The 18,366-nt window shown below is 44.8% G+C and overlaps 1 protein-coding gene across 5 annotated transcripts in view; it reads left to right on the top strand.

Annotated features, from left to right (window-relative positions):
* PTPRG (protein tyrosine phosphatase receptor type G) overlaps positions 1–18,366 on the top strand; it is a 659,416-nt gene that overhangs the window by 629,263 nt on the left and 11,787 nt on the right. For all 5 annotated transcript variants that reach the window (XM_075938464.2, XM_075938462.2, XM_075938461.2 and 2 more), the window contains 8 exons: positions 248–420; positions 1,359–1,494; positions 1,851–1,997; positions 8,347–8,440; positions 9,934–10,010; positions 10,447–10,575; positions 15,198–15,344; positions 17,140–17,282. In XM_075938464.2, coding sequence (XP_075794579.2) covers positions 248–420; positions 1,359–1,494; positions 1,851–1,997; positions 8,347–8,440; positions 9,934–10,010; positions 10,447–10,575; positions 15,198–15,344; positions 17,140–17,282 — 1,046 coding nt within the window. The remainder of the gene's footprint in view (positions 1–247; positions 421–1,358; positions 1,495–1,850; positions 1,998–8,346; positions 8,441–9,933; positions 10,011–10,446; positions 10,576–15,197; positions 15,345–17,139; positions 17,283–18,366) is intronic.

Below are 18,366 nucleotides of genomic sequence, written 5' to 3'. Positions count from 1 at the left end.
TGCCAGTGTGAGGCAGTTGCCCCACCACAAGCCTCCATTCATGTTAATTTCTTGTGTGGATTGTAGAGTGCAAGCAGCATAGCAACAGAGCCCTGGAGTTGAATGGGAGGCAGAGCTGGGGGAGCAGGGCCACTCTCCGTGTCAGCCTGGCCGGACACTGGCTGGGACATGTTGCTAGAGTTTGAAATAGTTCCATGCTTCTCCTCTCCTAATGTTTCTCTCTTGGTGGGGTACGTTTGATGTGCAGGGTCAGAAGGGGAACCCCAAAGGGCGGCAGAACGAGAGAACGGTTATTCAGTATCACTACACGCAATGGCCTGACATGGGCGTGCCGGAATACGCTCTGCCTGTGCTAACCTTTGTGAGGAGATCGTCAGCCGCCAGGACCCCAGAAATGGGACCCGTGCTTGTACACTGCAGGTATGGCCCTCTGGCTAGCTAAGACATGGGAGGCACACTTTGTACCAGAGGTGGGTTCTTATTAACATGCAAATGCAATAGCTTACTACACACACGAATTCAAAGCAGAACGAAACTCATCCCAGTGCAAAGCTTTTGAACCACTTCATCCCATTGGGTGTAAGTGATGCATAACACGTATGCAGTGTGCCTGCATTGAATGAACTTGAAGTGCAAACAAGGGTGCTGGCCCATGGTATGTACAACACCATGTACTTGCTGTTTGCACTGGACATTACTAAGGTATGTTTAAAAGGTTCCAGCCGTCCAAACAGGGAGTAGAAATGATATCATGGATCTGTAGGCTGACCAGTCCTGCTCTATGAATGAAGATGAATCAAAGATCCAGTCAGGGAAATAGTTTGCAAACCACCCATGGACTGAAAGATGTTTCTCCCAACAGTTTGGCAAACGGTTATTGGCAAATACCCTGTTTGCAGATAACTTTTCATACAGAAAAAGCACTGTGGCTACAGTTTACACTATGAATAGCACATCCAGTGCTAGTTACGGGGGAACTCTCACAGATGTTGAGGTCAAAATAACTATCATGTGACCAGAATGATCCACTCGTCTGACTTCCTGCACAGAATCTCACCCACAATCACTGATGTTAGCAATTGCACTCAGCAGGGGGCATTGTTACAGATGCCCTCAGAAGGAAGCTAGAGAGGGGAAAGGAAACAAATATTTGGAAAACTAGCTAAAATAAGCACACATTTTAATGTGATAAAAATCCTAGAATGCATGTAGCATGTTACTTAAAGACTTCAATGATCAGGAGGGTCAAGATATTGTAATAAAATTCGGGGACAGAAATGTAGGAACTCTGATTTGCTATTGCTAACGTTTTATTTAATACATATGAATTATCAGTGTTTCTTTCATGTCCTTTGTAGTGCTGGTGTGGGCAGAACTGGTACCTACATTGTGATAGACAGCATGCTGCAACAGATAAAAGACAAAAGCACAGTTAACGTCCTAGGTTTCCTGAAACACATCAGGACACAGCGCAACTACCTCGTTCAGACAGAGGTAAAGATGGGTGTGATACTGAATTTAAAGCAGTGTTCATTTTTATGGTGTGATCTAAAAGGAAATAGGGTTTTCAGTTACTTCTCTCTAAATGTGGATTACATTTCAGCAGGTGTTTGGTGAATTGGAATGTCTTTTTTCAAGGCTGTAAACTTTTGAGTCCTCTCTTGGCATTTTAAGTGTTTTCTAGATTATACTCATGAATGTATACACTAGCCTGAGCAGTGTTTATAGACCGAGCTTGTTTTAAAAAGGAAATGTAACTCTTTCCGTAAACGTGCTATGCGCCTTCATTAATGACTCTGCTTGGTGTAATTTTCTCCTAACTCTTAAACTGCTTGCTTTTGCCTTTCTAGGAGCAGTACATTTTTATTCATGATGCCTTGTTGGAAGCCATCCTTGGGAAGGAGACAGAAGTATCTGCCAACCAGCTGCATAGTTATGTTAACAGCATTCTCATACCTGGAATAGGGGGAAAGACACGACTAGAGAAACAATTCAAGGTAATGGTTTATCAGGCACCAGGAGTAATTTCATGCACACGCTCACTTCTATCTTTTTGTCACATAGAGAGTCTTTGCTAGCATATCTAATAAGTAAAACTGGAGGAACCTAACCAAATAGCTAGGTTCCAACACCCCTGAATTTTGTAGATGTTTCAAAATGAATGACATTTGTTACAATTATGTAAATCGGGACTAACACTATTGAAGTCAGTGGAGTTATACTAGCATAAAACCCTAAGCCCTGGTCTAGTCTAAGACTTTATTTTGAAATAACTTTCCCTCCCCTAGTTGAATTTATAAGTGGAATGTCCACACTACCAAGCCCATGTTTTTGAAATAACAGGCCGCGGAATTAGAAATCTGTACTTTTGCTTTTTTTTTTTTTTTTTTTGCTTTTCAGGAGTAACACTAATTCTGAAATAGTTATTTCAAAATAGCAGTAGTGTGGATGTGCCGGTGCTACTATTTCAAAATAACTACTCCCCAGAGTAATTGGAATTAATTACAGCCCAGTGCTTCCTGGGGCTCTAAGTCTGAGGTAGTGTTATCTATATTAACAGAGCCTGCCTCAAATGAATTTCAAGGCATTCCTATAGTATGGACTCACTATTTCAATTTTGTTATAAATTGGGAGTTACGTTGAATTTACTAATTTCCTTGTGTAGACATGGCCCAAGTGTCCCATTATAAAATCAGCCGTCCATACATTTAACACTCATTTATATCAAAAGCTAAGTATGGGACACTTCTAGCCCACTCAATTAGTCTCATTACCACCGGCACTACGATTGACAGGTACTTTTTTTGCTCTCTCCTTTTTCTGTTATTAATTCTGGGTTCCCATTTTTTCCACTCCCGCTCATCTGAAGAAGTGGGTTTTGCACATGAAAGCTCATGATACTACATATATTTTTGTTAGTCGCTAAGATGCCACGGGGTTACTTGTTTTTTTAGTGTAACATTGGTGTGACATGTGAATTGGATGCTCACTTGAACTATGCTGCTGACCCCCCGCTCTATAAGGAGCTCGAACCAAAATGCTGACTCCAAACGCTTCTGAGATTTGAATAGTTTTAGATCTAGATCCGGATCTAAACTTGGTGTCTCAGACTCATCTCTGGTGAAAACAAATGGAAATTGTGACATTAGCACAATTACAAACCGCAGTATTGTACATATGGGATAAACTAGTTTTCTTGAGACTCTAAAAAGAAACTGTGACTCTGTCATTGCATATAGCTGTTGCTTTTCCAGTAATACATTGCAGATAATTTGTATCTCTAAAAAAAACCCTGTTTGCCAGTTTCTCACATTTAAGAATTAAATGCTTCCAGTCATTTCAGATTTTCTGATTACATTTTAGATACACATTTAAAACTTTGCGCTATTGCGTATCATTATGTGAATCTGCGCAGAACCTACTTTCACAATTAAGCTCCCTAAAACAAACACCAGCTAAGGACATGAAACTGTTAAACAAATTACACCAGGTGCCAAATGATTCAAAAAATGAATAGGCCTTTTTCGGAATTCACTAGTGAGACTCCCTGGATTTCTGTAGCATTCGCAACATTCCAGATGCTTAACAACCAAATAGAAAAAGTCTGATTTTTTTTTCTCCAAATGTGCAATGTTTTTTGAAGTGCAAAATAATAAATATAAAACTGGTTTTTAGGGAGTGGTGGCAACAAATTCAAAAATACTGAAGGGTATGTCTACAATGCAATAAAACACCCAGGGCTGGTCTGGGTCAGCTGATTCAGGAACAGGGGGCTTGGTTTTCAGGCCTATAAAATTTCTGTGTAAATGTTTGGGCTTGGTCTGGAGCCAAGGTTCTGGGACCCTCACTTCTTGCTGTGTCTCGAAGGCCAGACTTCAACGTGAGTCTGAACCTCTGCACTGCATTTTATAGCCCCACAGCCCAAGCCCGAGTCAGCTGACCGGGTCTAGCCGTGCATGTTTAGTGTAGACTGGTGGTTCTCAAAGTGTAGTCCATGGACCATTAGTGGTCTACAGCCATCTTGCAGGTGGGCCATGGGCTCGGGGCTCATCCCACTCCTGCAGCGGGGAATCTGCGCTGGCGCTCCAGCCCTGCACTCCTCCTCTCACAGTGAGGTTGGAGCACCAGCGCTGGCTTCCTGCTGTGGGGGGCGGGGCAAGTGGGGGAAGGAAGCAGCTCCGTGTGCTGCCACTCTTCCCCCTGCTTGAGGGAACTGTCACCTGGAGGGGGAAGCCCAGAGCCAGGTAAATGCCTTCAGCCAAGGCCCTATGTCCCTACCCTGCTCCTGCACCCTCCCTTTCACCCAGATTCCCCCCCAGCTTGCTCCTGCACCCTATCCCCCAGCCAAATCCCCACCCCCAGTCCACTCCTGCACCCTGCCTCTCCACCACTTCCTGCACCCATTTCATCATCAGGAGTGGTCTGCAGAAAGGTCTGCGTTGAGCAGAGTGGGCTGTGGGCCAAAAAGTTTGAGAACCCCTCCTGTAGGCACAAGTGTCTTTGCCACCTAATTCCCATTTGCAAAAGTGACTTAGGTGCTTTGAGACTCCAAAGGGTCAGTTGGAGTCTCAAACACTTCAATAAGTTAGGTACCTAGCTTGCTTTGAAACTTTTAAAAATGGGACTCCTAAAGGTATGGCTACACTTCAGGTAGCATGAAGAGCAGAAATACTGCATTCCCAACCACTCTTAAGTGGTAGTGTAGACAGCGAGGTCTACCTTAAATGAGTGGCATGCCCTACACAGCTGATCTGTGGGTGTAGGTGTGTGTATCTCCTACACTGCTCTCTACACATTCTAGCAGCCCTTCTCATATTGACACTGGTACTTTTAGCAGTGCAGAGTCTGGCTCTGGCTCCAGGAAAAATGCTCTGGTAGAGCCTTTTCCCACTGCTTTCCCCCACTGGAGCTTTCCGCTGCTGCATGTAGCCACAGAGTGTAGTGATCAATGTGGACACAGCTGCCTGCCCCAGTGGTGTGTAGTGACATGCCTAGTATCTGTACTCTACCCACCATCGGAAGTGCAGACAAGGCATACGGCACTTTTGTATATTTGAAAATGTTACCCTTGGTAAATACTGGCAGCTATTCAAAGTTACTTGGAGGTTTGGAATATCAGTAGGGAAGGATTAATTGGCAAGTCGGGGGGGGGGGGGGCGTAGCATTTGATGTGAGTTTTAAACAAAGAAGGAAACCTTTGATAGGGTGTTTTTCTAGTTCTTTTTTTTTAATAGTGGCTGCTTCAAGTTTGCTTAGCAGTTTGTAATAGTCTTGATGGGGATGGAATAGTGCAGGTAACGAAGGTTGCTAAATGCTATTTTATTACAAGGTTCTACAGTTTGTCCCAAGGGTCCACCACTTCGCATATGACTAGAGCTACCACGCATGGTGGATTAGCCTCTGGGCCACGGGGATTCATGCTCAGGAACCCCTCATGCACCACCGAAGGAGCGCTGGATGGTGCTGGGCAAGTCCCTGCATCTCAAATGTCCATTGTATAGCTGATAGAGGGAGGGATAGCTTTGATGAAATTGTTAAACTGCTCTTCTCTTGTTGTTATTTTAATGAGTAGAGCTGGTCAAAATTTTTTAGTTAGAACCTTTTCCTGCTGAAAATGGGGTTTTGTTAAAAACAAAATCAGATGAAAATGTTTTTGGATTTTTTAAATTTTTTTTTTAGTGCTAAGTTTCAAAACAAAACTTTTCATTTCAGTGAAAATTTGTAATTTTAATGTATCCCTCCTATTGTCCCTTTTTTCCCACTCAGAGCAGTAAAATTAATAATGTACAGGTTTTATTCCACAATTTTCACTCTCTTTTTACCTTTTCCCCCCCACTTTGCAACATTTCAAATCTTCACCATGTCTGACAAAATTACAGAAGAATAAAGAGAAAAATATAACTCTGGAGCTATGGCACTCAAACTGTTTCGAAGTTGAAGAAGTTTTGAAAAGTTAAGAGTGGGAAAAGGCAAAGTAGAGGAAAAAATGGAAAGAAAAAAACAAAACATTGTCTCTCACTATGATGCATTCTTTTGCTTTCATTGGCAAAATAAACAGGAAGAAAAGAGAGAAAATAAATTGAAGTTTTAAATTGTTTTTTCAAGAACCAAATCAAAACATAAATTTTGATTAAAAACTAAGTGAATTATTCATTTAATTTTCTTTAGAGTTTTTACCATAAAAATTTAAAATGAGAAATGGTCATTTGAAATTATTTTTGTGGTATGAAAAATAAGGTTTAGGACCAGCTCCAATATTGACAACATACTTCTGCTTCCAGCAGTTATCAACCCATTGTAACTGTACCATCAGAAGTGCTCCTCTCAGGAGTATAATGACACAAAAGGAGTGCACTGCGCCTGCACAATTTTCTTTTTTTTTCTGTCTTGCCTTTTCCATGAGAGACATCAAACTTCAAATGTCTGCACAGTATTCCATCCTGCAGAATCAGACATGAGGGGCTTAATTCTCCACTGGGCTTGTTCTCCAGCTCCAACACAACGGAGAGTTGGCACTGACAGAGTACCAGTCACCACTCTCTGCACCTGGTCCCTGCATAAATTAACGCTGCTTTGACTTCTCCTGTGGAGAATTAGGCATAAAGGAACCTCATTCTGCCACTCCCTCTGTCCTCCTCCTGGCTGCCTGCTTCGCATGCCCTACCTCCCTTCCTGCCGAGCAGTGGAATTCTAGTCCAGGAAGCAGCAGCATCACCTTCACCGGCTTTGCACGAGCAGTGATTTTCCCAACGCCAGGGGATTCTCCAGGATGAAACTCCTGCCTCCTCAACTTCATTCTGTGCCACAGAAGTAGCACAAAGTGAACCTGGCAGATTGGAGAATGTGCCCCAAGATGGCTGGTCTCTCAGCCAAAGCATTTGGGGCTCATAACAGGCCATAGCAGTAAATACACTTCCTTCAGCATGAGATTGTTTCGGCTGAAAGGAAGAGAGAGAGGCTTTCTTTCATTGGCTTTGTTTTTCCCTGAGACTTGCTACTGGGCTAAACATCCCTACAGGGCTTCAGAGTAAATTGTCAAAAGTAACTAAATCTAGAGATAAGCTTAAAAAACAACAAATGGTCTGGTAGCACTTTATAGACTAACAAAACATGTAGATGGTATCATGAGCTTTTGTGAGCACAGCCCACTTCTTCAGATGACCAGAGTTTTGAGTTTAGGATGTGCAGTCCCAAAATAAATAGGGAAGAATGGAGAGGGGGGAAGGGAAAAAAAGGAAGGGGGCGGGAAACAAGGAGCAGAGGGTATGAAAATATCAGAGGGTATGTCTACACTTGCAGCCTAATTCAAACTAGGGCTGCAAATGTAGGCATTTGGAATTGCAAATCAAGCCCGGGATTTAAATATCCCGCGCTTGATTTGCATCTTCCCGGACGGGCGCCATTTTTTGAAATTTACAAGCCTGAAGTAACTGCCCGCGTCTACACGCAGCAGTGAAACGGCCGTTCGAAATAAAGCCCTATTTTGAACTACCTGTTATTCCTCCTGCAATGAGGTTTAACAGGTAGTTCGAACTAGGACTTTATTTCGAACGCCCGTTTCACTGCCACGTGTAGACATGGGCAGTTACTTCGGGCTTGTAAATTTCAAAAATGGCGCCCGTCCAGGAAGATGCAAATCAAGCGCGGGATATTTAAATCCCGGGCTTGATTTGCAATTCCGAATGCCTACATTTGCAGCCCTAGTTCGAATTAGGCTGCAAGTGTAGACATACCCAAAGGGAAAAACAAGGAAGCAGAACTGGTAAACTATACGTACCTAAAGATTAGATAGTTAAAGGAAGCAGATAAGGATCAAAAGATAGCAATTAGATAGGAAGGGTACTATGCAAGAATCTACCCAGACAAAGAGTTGTTGGCACCTTCCTTGTATGTTAGGTTGATAATGTCCCAGCCATCCGTTATCTTGATTGAGGTCATCAGTGTGAGAATTGAATTTGTGGATGAATTGTAATCTACATGTTTTGTTAGTCTATAAAGTGCTTCAAGACCATTTTCTGTTTTTTAAGTTTATCCTGTACAGACTAAATCGGCTACCCCCTGAAGCTTCTAAATCTAGAGAGGTCTGTGAAAATCAACTTGAAATGGAATTTCATTTTGAGGTGTGCCAAAGCGAGATCTGTAGAGACCTTTGTATCCCATAAGAAGTCCTGTATTTTAGGAAGAGGATAATCCCTATTGGCATTTTGAGTACTTTAAACAAATCTAACCATACAGTTTGTTCTTCCAGTGATGGTATTTTTCTAGAAACTGCCAAGGAAAAACTTTCCTCTTCTTTTTGAAGGCTGTGAAACCACATCCAACCAATTCCTGCTTATTTTCTTTCAGCTGGTCACACAGTGTAACGCAAAGTATGTGGAATGCTTCAGCGCTCAAAAAGACTGCAACAAAGAGAAGAACAGAAACTCATCAGTTGTGCCATGTAAGCTCACCTCGTTGGTTTGATTACTGCTTAGCATAACTTTTTGTGTGGAATTCTGTTTGTTATGCATGAGGAGGCATAGCTGCCAGTAGAGGAGAATGGTTAGGTTTTGTTCAGCCAAAGATGTCCTGTCTTTAGAAATGATTATGGCAAAAGGGCCTGGGGATAGTGTCCAAGCAAAATATTCATCTGAAGAGTTAAAGTTTTTGAATAATTATATGGGGCTTTGTTATCTACAGAAGCACAGGCATATATGCATGTTAGCGTCTCTGTAAAAGCTCGCAGTGTGATTGACGTTGATTGTTTGCAGTGACTATGATTAAATTAGGGATATTAATGCATTTATTAAGGTAAACATGTAGCACTGAAAAGTTCACTGTATCAGAGGCAGCAGCGTAGGGCAGGGGCAGAGCGGGCCCAACATACGGGCCACCTGGACTATCGCCCGGGGCGCCCTATTGTAGAGGACACCGTGCAGGGCTGCCAGGCTGGGCAGGGGCGGCACCACGCGTGCTCTGCCCGCCCGGGGTGGCACCACACATGCGCCGCGCACCCAGGGGTGGGGCCATGCATGCGCTGGGCTCCTGGGGGCAGAGCTGCACATGCGTCACACTTCCGGGGGCGGCGCCACGCTCTCAGGGCCCAGGGCATACGAATGGCTTGGGCTGGCCCCGGTCAGGCGTGAGCCAGTGCTCCACAGATAGCTGGTTTTTAAGCAGGATCCCCATGATCACTGGCTCTCGTCGAACTGCCTCCCCTTTACTCCCAGCTGCTGCCTCTGCTGCAGAGGCAGCAGCGTGGGTGGGAGGACTGTGTGTAACCATGAAGGTTAACTGATGAACCCAGGCTCATTGGAACCATTTACACTATCCCATCCCTAGATTAAATTACTGCATTTGGATGGCTCAGTTCACCCTAGTAGCACATTTTGCGCGCACTCAAAAAAAATTGGGGACTGGGAATATAAACCTCATTTCTGCCCTCTGGAGGAGATGAGATGTGTTGAGGGAATTGTGTATGTTTCTGGGTGACTAATCCAATGGGGATTGCCTCAGCTGCAGAGACAGCTGCCGGCCTGCCCCAAGGTCAGAGAAACAGTCATAAAGCAGTGCTGGAAAAAGACCGGAGAAACAAAATAAATGAGATGGTTATGTGTGCAATTGGAGGCGAATGGAACACTGTAGTCAGGAATTATCTGAAATCCCCGGCCACCACGGTATATACTGTGATTTGATCATTCAGCCTGCTGTGAAAATCTTTTGCTATAGTAAAATCTGATTCCTGAAATTACTTTGTCCTTGTAGGAATACTGTACAACATTTCATTTTATATTCTGCTTTGGCTGGCAATGCTTTATCACAGTCAAAGTGCAGCCCTGCTGCTGGGGGAGATGGGAGTTGTGTTAGATCTGATTTGTTAAAGCCACCTCATGAAATTCCTGCTGTCTGCACCATGCCATGACCAGACTGTGATCATTTTTTTTCATCTTCTAGCTGAACGTGCTAGGGTGGGTCTCGCACCACTGCCTGGAATGAAGGGAACTGATTACATTAATGCCTCTTATATCATGGTGAGAAAAACTGCACTTAATTATAGAGCAAAATCAACCGAAAGGTCCTGAATACCAGAGTCCTACAATTGTCTTTGCTTATAATGGTTGAGTATGAAAGATGAAGTTTTCACACAGTTCCATAATGTCAAATTTCATTGTCTAAAATATTTAAATTATGCAAAACATTTTTTTATGGAATGAATATTTCCATTGCATGCACTCCAATAAATGTGAGCCTTAGGAGTAAATGAAAACCACAGGGACTCTGAAAAGAGGAAGTGTACTCAGAGTGAAAGTGTAGAAATATTAATAATAGCACCGGAAAAAATTAGAGTTGTCTTGGATGTTTTCAGTGGGAGTTGAAACAACATGATCCCTTCCCATAAATAAACCCTAACGTTTTAAAAGTACTGTGTCAATAAGGGACTGTGTGGTTTTGTCTTTGCTTTATAAGGGTTACTTCAGGAGCAATGAGTTCATCATAACCCAGCATCCTCTTCCACACACAACTAAAGACTTTTGGCGGATGATCTGGGATCACAATGCGCAGATCATTGTCATGCTGCCAGACAACCAGAGCTTGGTAAGTGCTGAAAGCTGATGCCCTAATACACTGATAAATGTGTTAGTCTTTAAAGTGCCACCGGCTCCTTGCTGTGTTTACACGTAACTACCTATATCCTATACTTTAATTACAGAGCACAGCAGTGTGCAGGAATTGGGTCACTCATGTATGTGGTTATGGTTCTGTTACAAATGTAGCTATTTTTGAGCCATACGCATAAACCTGGGTTCATGCGACAAACTTGTTAGAGTCAAACATGTCGCTGCTTTCTGTTAAATCTAATACAGGTTGAACCTCTCTAGTCCGGCACGCTCTAGTCTGGCAACATCCGTGGCCCGGCATGATTTGAGTGAGCCAGATGTCCACTTATCATGGGTGAGGCCAAGTTTCCACGGGGTCCCATTGTCATGATTATGAGGGTTAGCCAGCAGCCTGGGGATTAAGGGGTTAACTACACCTAGCCAGGTGGAGTGACCAGTAGGAATGTAGGTGGGACTTTCAACCTGGGACAAAGGAATTTGGGTTTTTTCCTTTCTCCTTTTGTCTCTCGGGAAGAGTTCTCTGCAGCTACAGAGAGGGACAAGCATGTCTCTCTCTCTCTCCAAGACACCATTCTTCATTTTCTGTAAGTAGGGTAAAGTTTAGGTAGTTTCGTTAGGTTTTATTGTTTTAAGGATTGGGTATGGGATCTGAGATCTGGCACTGCTTAAAAGATGTTTTGGCTTTTCTTTGTAACTAAGTTCTAGGCCCATGGAGTTTCTCCATGAGTATATTTTGTTACCTCCCTATCTAGTCATTATGTTTGCAACAGGAATATTGTTGTAATAATAAAAGTTTTTTCTTTTCTTTTTATTAACCTGGCAGTGGTTAATTGTGTGCCTTGATTTTTATTTAGGGGTGAGATTTCCCAAATGATCTTCCCCCTGATTTCTTTATCAACATTTGGGTGGTGGCAGCGGAAGTTATTCCCAAGATCTAGGTTTTTAAGATTTTGGGGGAAGTTTTATACCAAAGCCTGGTAGATAAGGCTTTGGGGTACACTTGCTGGCCCCCACTTCTGCATTTATCATGCCAGAGTGGGGAAGGAGCCATGACACCCATAAAGATTTCTTACAGCCACCTGTCCGGGCTCTCAGTGTTCTGTGCCGTTATTTAGCTCTAATTTGCCCCTCAATGTCTTGTAAGAGCCCAGTCAGCTGTGGAAATGTTGGTAATGCTGCTGGACAATGTTGACCTCCCATAGTCCGGGAAATTCTCTGGTCTGGCACCAGTCAGGTCCCGAGGGTGCCGGACTAGAAAGGTTCAACCTAGAGGGGATAGGTAACATCAACTAGTGTCAGTGGGGCTGACACATTTGTTGGGCCCCTGGGCAAGGTTGGGGGAGACGGCTCCACTCCTGGAAAGGGCAGGGCCTCAGGTGGAAGGGGCACGTCTGGGAGGCAGCCGCACTCAGCGCTGCTCAGAGCGGGCCGTGTCACACCCTCCCTTCTACTCTCCCCTCCCCCCATCCCAGCCAGCCATTAGCGCTTCCTGGAGTGAGCCACCCTGGTCCCTGCCCTCCCCCAGCAAGCCTTGAGCAGCTGCCTGGAACATGTGGTGTAGCCCTCCAGCGGCGATTTAAAGGGCCCAGGGTTCCAGCTGCCGCCTTGCTGTAGCAGGGAGCCCCAGGCCTTTCTGAATCGCTGTTCCCCAGGGCAACTGTCCCTTTTGCCCTGCCTATCGGTGGGCCTGCCTAGTGTACTCTGCCAGGACTGAGTTACTAATGAACTGAAGGAGACCATACAACACACTCTGAGCAGAGCAAAAATGATTGTTTATGCCTCACTGCTGTGTGTTTGTGCCCTGTGTGATGAAGGGTGGGGACCGTGAAGATATTTGTGTGCCAGAAGCGAAGGTTAAGGCCATCAAGTGGTAACAGAGGCAATTAGTTTGCTGGGGGCACGGGACCTTGGGTTAAGGACACCAAAGAGAGGATAAATACATGGTTTCTGATTAAGGCGAAAGCAGTTGTGGTTGTATGTGCCGATGGAAATAAAAGAGAAAATTGAAGTGCTGGAGGTGAGAGGGGTGAAGTGTTAATGCTAGCTTTCAGGTTAACTGGCAGAGGCTTAAGAAGAATGAGTGCTGAAAGGGATTCAGGCCTGAGCAGTGGATTTATTTTCATATGCGCCTGACTAAAAGTGAATGGCGTGTGGCTGAGATTGGCATGGAAACAATGGCCTTCGTTCCAAGAGAGGTTGTGAGGGCTGCGAATGGCCTTCGTTCCAAGGAAAGAGAGGTTGTGAGGGTTGTGTACTCCTTCAGCGCAGCGAGGTTCAAGACAATCAGCAGGTATTCCAAGGGAAAGCATTTTAGCTAAGTGCTGCCAAATGGAAAAGAACAGATGAAGAGAGAATGTGTCCGGTGAAAATGAAGAGGATGATCCAGCCTTTAAAAACACAGAAAGCAAGGCTGCTGACCAGTTCTGACTATGGGAGAGGTGACTCCTGGCTCGATATGAAAATACCTTGCAACTCGTCTTGGCAGGCACACGGTGCTGGATTCTGCCTCAGTTGTGTTGCGGGTAGAGGGGGTTGCCCTGGAAACAGGCACCAGAAATTGGCATAAACTCTGTGATATGGTTAATGTCCATGTGGGTGAAGTCAAACATAGAGCGCTCAGGCGTGTACGTACGGGGGCGGGGGGGTGCGAAGGGTGCAAACGCATCCTCGTGGTCTTCCAACTAAGCGTGCTCTGGCCAGCCGGGGGAAGTCAGGAGCAGCACACTGCCTAACCCTTCCTCCCCAATGCTCTGACCAGCCAGGGGAAGGCTGGGGCTGATTTCCCCACTTACTTGCGAGACCATGGCAGGTACGTTCACACCCTTGCAGGCCACATTTACAAAGAAGCAAGGCACACCCAGAAATTCGTGCCTATGGGCCGGACACTGAAAGAATGACAGTGCAGACTGATGGCTGTGTTGAGTGAGCTCAGTCTGAGGAAGAAGGGTGAAATCACTATCAACTGTTGGAATACGCTTCTATAGACCAGAGGTGCTCAAACTTTGGCCCACAGCCTGCCCTGCTCAATGCAGACCTTTTTGCAGATCAACAGCCAGCCTCTCATGATGACAAAATGGGTGCAGGCAGTGTGGGGGAGGTGCAGGGTCTAGCCAAAAGATAGGGTGCAAGAGTGGACTGGGAGTGGGGGTCTGGCCAGGAGGTTGGGTGCAGGAACAGGGTGGGAACACTGGGTCTTGGTGGGAGGCACTTAACTGGCTCCATGCCTCCTGCTGCTCCCAGGCACTGCCCCCCCTGCTTCCGCTGGCCATAATTCCAACCAGTGGGAACAGCGGGGAAAGCCTCCAGGTGACAGTTCCCCCTGCTGGGGGGCAGAGGGGAGTGACAACATGCAAAGCTGCTTCCTTTCCCCACAAGCTGGATCCAGCCTGTGGGGCTCACTTCTCTCCCCTACCTCATGGCATGAAGCTGGCGCGCCAACTTTGCTGTGAGATGGGGCATAACGCTGAAGCAGCAGAGCAGGCTCTCCACTGCAGGGGTAGGGCAAGCCCCGAGCCTGCGGACCACACTTCAGGAACCACTGCTGTGGATTGAGGGAGACATTTTCAGATGTGAGTGCAGGACCAGCCTAAATCCCATAAGCACGTGGGAACAAAAGTGTCATCAAAAGTCTTGCCCTTGGCCACAGAGGGAGACAATAGATTCATAGCTGCGGAAGATAACGGCTCATGTTCTTTCAAAAGGAAAAACAAATTGCTGATCTTGTCCTCAGAGACACAGACAAGTAATGCCATGTAGTCTGTCCAATTAGCTTCTGTGCTCTTGCCAGCCTCCCATATGTCTTTAAATCCAAGACCAGGCATGGACCTTGGGTCTACTATTCCTTCCATTCTTTGGACCAGTGCCTTAGGATGCCTGATTCTTTTTTCAAAGATACTTTCTTGAGAGTATAATCCACAGCTGATTACTCAGTAAAAGTACCGAAACTCTGAATCCTTCCACCCTCTTCCTCCCATCAGTGAGCTATCCTTACTTAGAATTTACTGTTGCTCCTTCGGTAGATGGTTTTTTCAGCAGAATAAAGTTTACACAGAAGTAAGCTGACCTGTTTTCCTCAGGGCTAGGAATGTTTGTGTTTCTTTTTTTCAGTCAACACCTAGATATGACAACCATGAGTGTTCTATCAGCGGCTGATCCAAAGCACAGTAAAGCTGTGAGAATCTCTCCCCTGACAGCGAGATAATAATTAAAGACAATAGCAAACAATTTCTAAAGTTCACTGAGTGTTTCTAAACAGGTTCCTGGCCTGACTGCAAAAGAAAGGGAGTAATGGGTAGACAGCAGGTGGTCTAGTTTGGGAAAGATTGTGTCTGCATAAAGGTTAAGTCTAAGTTAACTAAAATAATCATTTCCCTGTGAAACCAATTAAAAAGCAGACTTGAATTATTTGGGAGGCCATAGAGGGATACTTGAGGCTTGTTGAGTACTGTAATGAATCTCTTTTAGACACAAGCAGTTTTGAAAGATCAGTTTCTGGTCATAGCTAGCTATCAAATCAGGTTTTGGATCCACTGGATTTTTCAGCGATACATAATAAGCAATTTGGAAGACTGCAGTGATCGGTTTGTTTCATTTCCCCAGGCAGAAGATGAGTTTGTGTACTGGCCAAGTCGCGAGGAATCCATGAACTGTGAGACTTTTACCGTGACCCTTATCAGCAGAGACAGACTGTGCCTCTCTAACGAAGAGCAAATTATCATCCATGATTTCATCCTTGAAGCTACCCAGGTAAAGAGAACCTCCCCTTGCCCCTGCCCCCAACATAAGATCATTTGGACCAGGCCTTTCATACAGTGTGTTATTGCCATCAGTTCAACTTTCAATGAGACAGAATTTGCAAAAAATATTCTGTCATTTACAGCTACCATTTTCTTTTCCTTCTCACTCCCCAAGAGTTGACTTTCCAAGTGTTTCATTTCCAGGAAGATTGCTTATCAGCCTTCCAGTTCTGTAGATGGCTGAGCTAGAGCATTTCATCTCTGCTTATCTGATTCAAGAGTGAGGAGGTTTGCTTTTCATGCAGCAGTCACATTGGTTGACATGACTTATTTTTTAAAAGACATTGAGATTCACTGTCTCATTTTCCCTTTTAGAAATTCACATTTTCTAAATGAACTGTTTTGAAGCCAACTTGTTGGCTCTGGATTTGCTAAACCACATTTATATGGTATGAGAACGCCTGTTCTTTGACTTTGGTTACAATGGCAGGTATATTTAGCTGCAGAGAAGATGTTGATACCTGTCTTTGGTAGCCTTTTTAGTTTGGATATGTTTAGTTGCTCCTCTCTTGTTTGACGAGCTGTCCTTTGAATGGGAGAGGCGCTGAAGAGAAAGACCTATGTGAAGGTGGGCCCTGAATTGAAATGGAACATAGTTAATTGTATAAATATATTCAAAATTATTAATTGTGGACCAAAACTTGGCTTCCTGGAACTTGAGAGAGGCCGGAGCTGCATAGCTTGGCTGAGCTCTGCATTCACCCAGACCTCACTGACTCCTGCATGGGCAACAATAGAGCCATTGAATAGCTGAGTACACACATGGCCTGCCAGAGTGTAGGGGAGGGTTCTGTGCAGCTAAGTGGCTTCTCATAGGGCTTTATGGCCAGTGGGCTCTGAGATGGAGAGGAGCATTGTCCAGCAGGCAGGATGTTCCTCCACAGCATTCAGGGAGAAGGTGGCATTGTGTTACCATCAGGCAGGAGCAAGGATCACACAGGCACTTGCTGTACCTTAGTATAAAAAACCTGTATGGAAGCCCATCTAGAAATGCTACACACCAACACACCCTGGTCCTCTCTATAAACTGGAGCACCAAGAGCTCTATGATCTAACTTGGTGGTTCTCAACCTGTGGTACATGCATCCCTGCGGGTCTGCAGACTATTTGCTCCATACCTCTTTTCAAAGTGTACTAGGGGTCTTGCAATGCAGTGGCCTACGCCCAAAGACTCCCTACTGGAAACCTCATGGTTTTGCCATACCTATCCCTGGAAAGGTCCTCCAAGCAGGTTAGAGTGCGTGCAAGGAAAGCAGCCGATTGGGGCCCAAGAGGGCCATAAAAGCAGCTGCAATTAGTCACTGCTGGAAACTGGAGAAGAAAGGGCTGCAGCTGGCTGGCCAGCTGTGCTTTCTCCTTCTGTAAGAGCACCATGGTTAATGCCATCCTTCGAAGAGAGACAAAGTGTCGGTTCCATAGTCAGGTACTCAGAGAGAGATCTGGGACACAAGGGCTGTGCATCTCTCTTCTGCCCCTGCCTGTGGGCCAGCCTGTCTGGCTATGCAGTGGTGTGGGGTGCAGAGACAGGCTAGGGACACATAGGTGTGGATGATACACACATACGTGTATACCATCGTTGCTACCCACCTGCCTGAGATGAGACTCCTATTTCCATTTCTGGCCCTTCTCGTTTCTTTCATTGGCAAACAGAATGGGGAGGAATGTCATTCTATAAAACCTCAGCATTCTTCAGTGTATGAACGTGGCGTTACAGTGGCTAACAACAGGATGGCTTTTCATTTCAGGATGACTACGTTCTGGAAGTACGCCACTTTCAGTGTCCCAAATGGCCAAACCCAGATGCCCCCATAAGCAGCACCTTTGAACTTATCAATGTAATCAAGGAAGAGGCCTTAACAAGGGATGGCCCCACCATTGTTCACGATGAGTATGTCATCTGCCTTTTCTCATTTACGTACAGGTTGCAGAAGAAATAGTACACTGGATAAAGGGGTAGATGGAGGAAAATGTCCTCGCTCATCTGGAGGGGGTGGGTTTTCATGGGCTAAGCGCCAAGATCAAAGTACTCCCTAACTTGCAACCAGTTATCATCATGTTTCAAAGGTAAATACATTGAGTTTAATGCAGTTTATTATGTTTGGAGCTTTCAGGCAAGACCCTAAAATCTGAGGTCAGGTCTTCTCTACATGCAGAGTTAGATTGCTCTAGACTGGGGTTACTATAAGGTGGGTGCATAACTGGCTGGATAACCGTTCTCAGAGAGTACTTATTAACAGTTCACAATTACTATGTCTAAACTACAGTTTTTTCGGAAAGACGGCCATTTTTCCAATAAAACTTGAGTTACGTCCACACTGCAAGCGCGTTCTTTGAACAGTAAATTGAAAAAACAGAGGGCTTTTTGCTCAATTGGTAATCCTCATTCTATGAGGAAGAAGCCTTTTTGTGAAAGAGCTTTTTTGCAAAAAGACGTGTGTGGATGGGGAAGAGGGAGATTTTTCGGAAGAAGAGGGAAGAAGAAAAAGCACAGGTGCCCTGGTAGCCATTCTGTCCATAGCAATCACTGCTTACATGCGAGATAGCGTTCAGGCAGTCTGGACACTATCTTTCGAAAAAGCGCATTGCTTTTTCGATGGTCTTTTGCAGTGTGGACGCTCTCTATCGCAAGAAGTTTTTTCAGAAGATCTCATCCAAAAAAAGCTTCTTGTGCAAGATGTAAAGTGCTCCACTTAAGAACAATTAGTTTCACACACACAGAACGGGAAGTGATTGTCTTGGAAGGAGTACTGCTGAAAGGGATCTAGGGGTCATAGTGGACCACAAGCTAAATACGAGTCAACGGTGTGACACTGTTGCAAAAAAAGCCAACATGATTCTAGGATGCATTAACAGGAGTATTGTGAGCAAGACACAAGAAGTCATTCTTCCACTCTACTCTGAACTAATTAGGCCTCAGTTGGAGTATTGTGTCCAGTTCTGGGCACTACATTTCAAGAGCAATGTGGAAAAAC

The sequence above is a fragment of the Pelodiscus sinensis genome, chromosome 11 (assembly GCF_052426305.1).
Source record: "Pelodiscus sinensis isolate ZL-2025 chromosome 11, ASM5242630v1, whole genome shotgun sequence".
NCBI classification, from domain to species: Eukaryota; Metazoa; Chordata; order Testudines; family Trionychidae; genus Pelodiscus; species Pelodiscus sinensis.
This window is presented reverse-complemented; position numbering and strand designations above follow the sequence as displayed.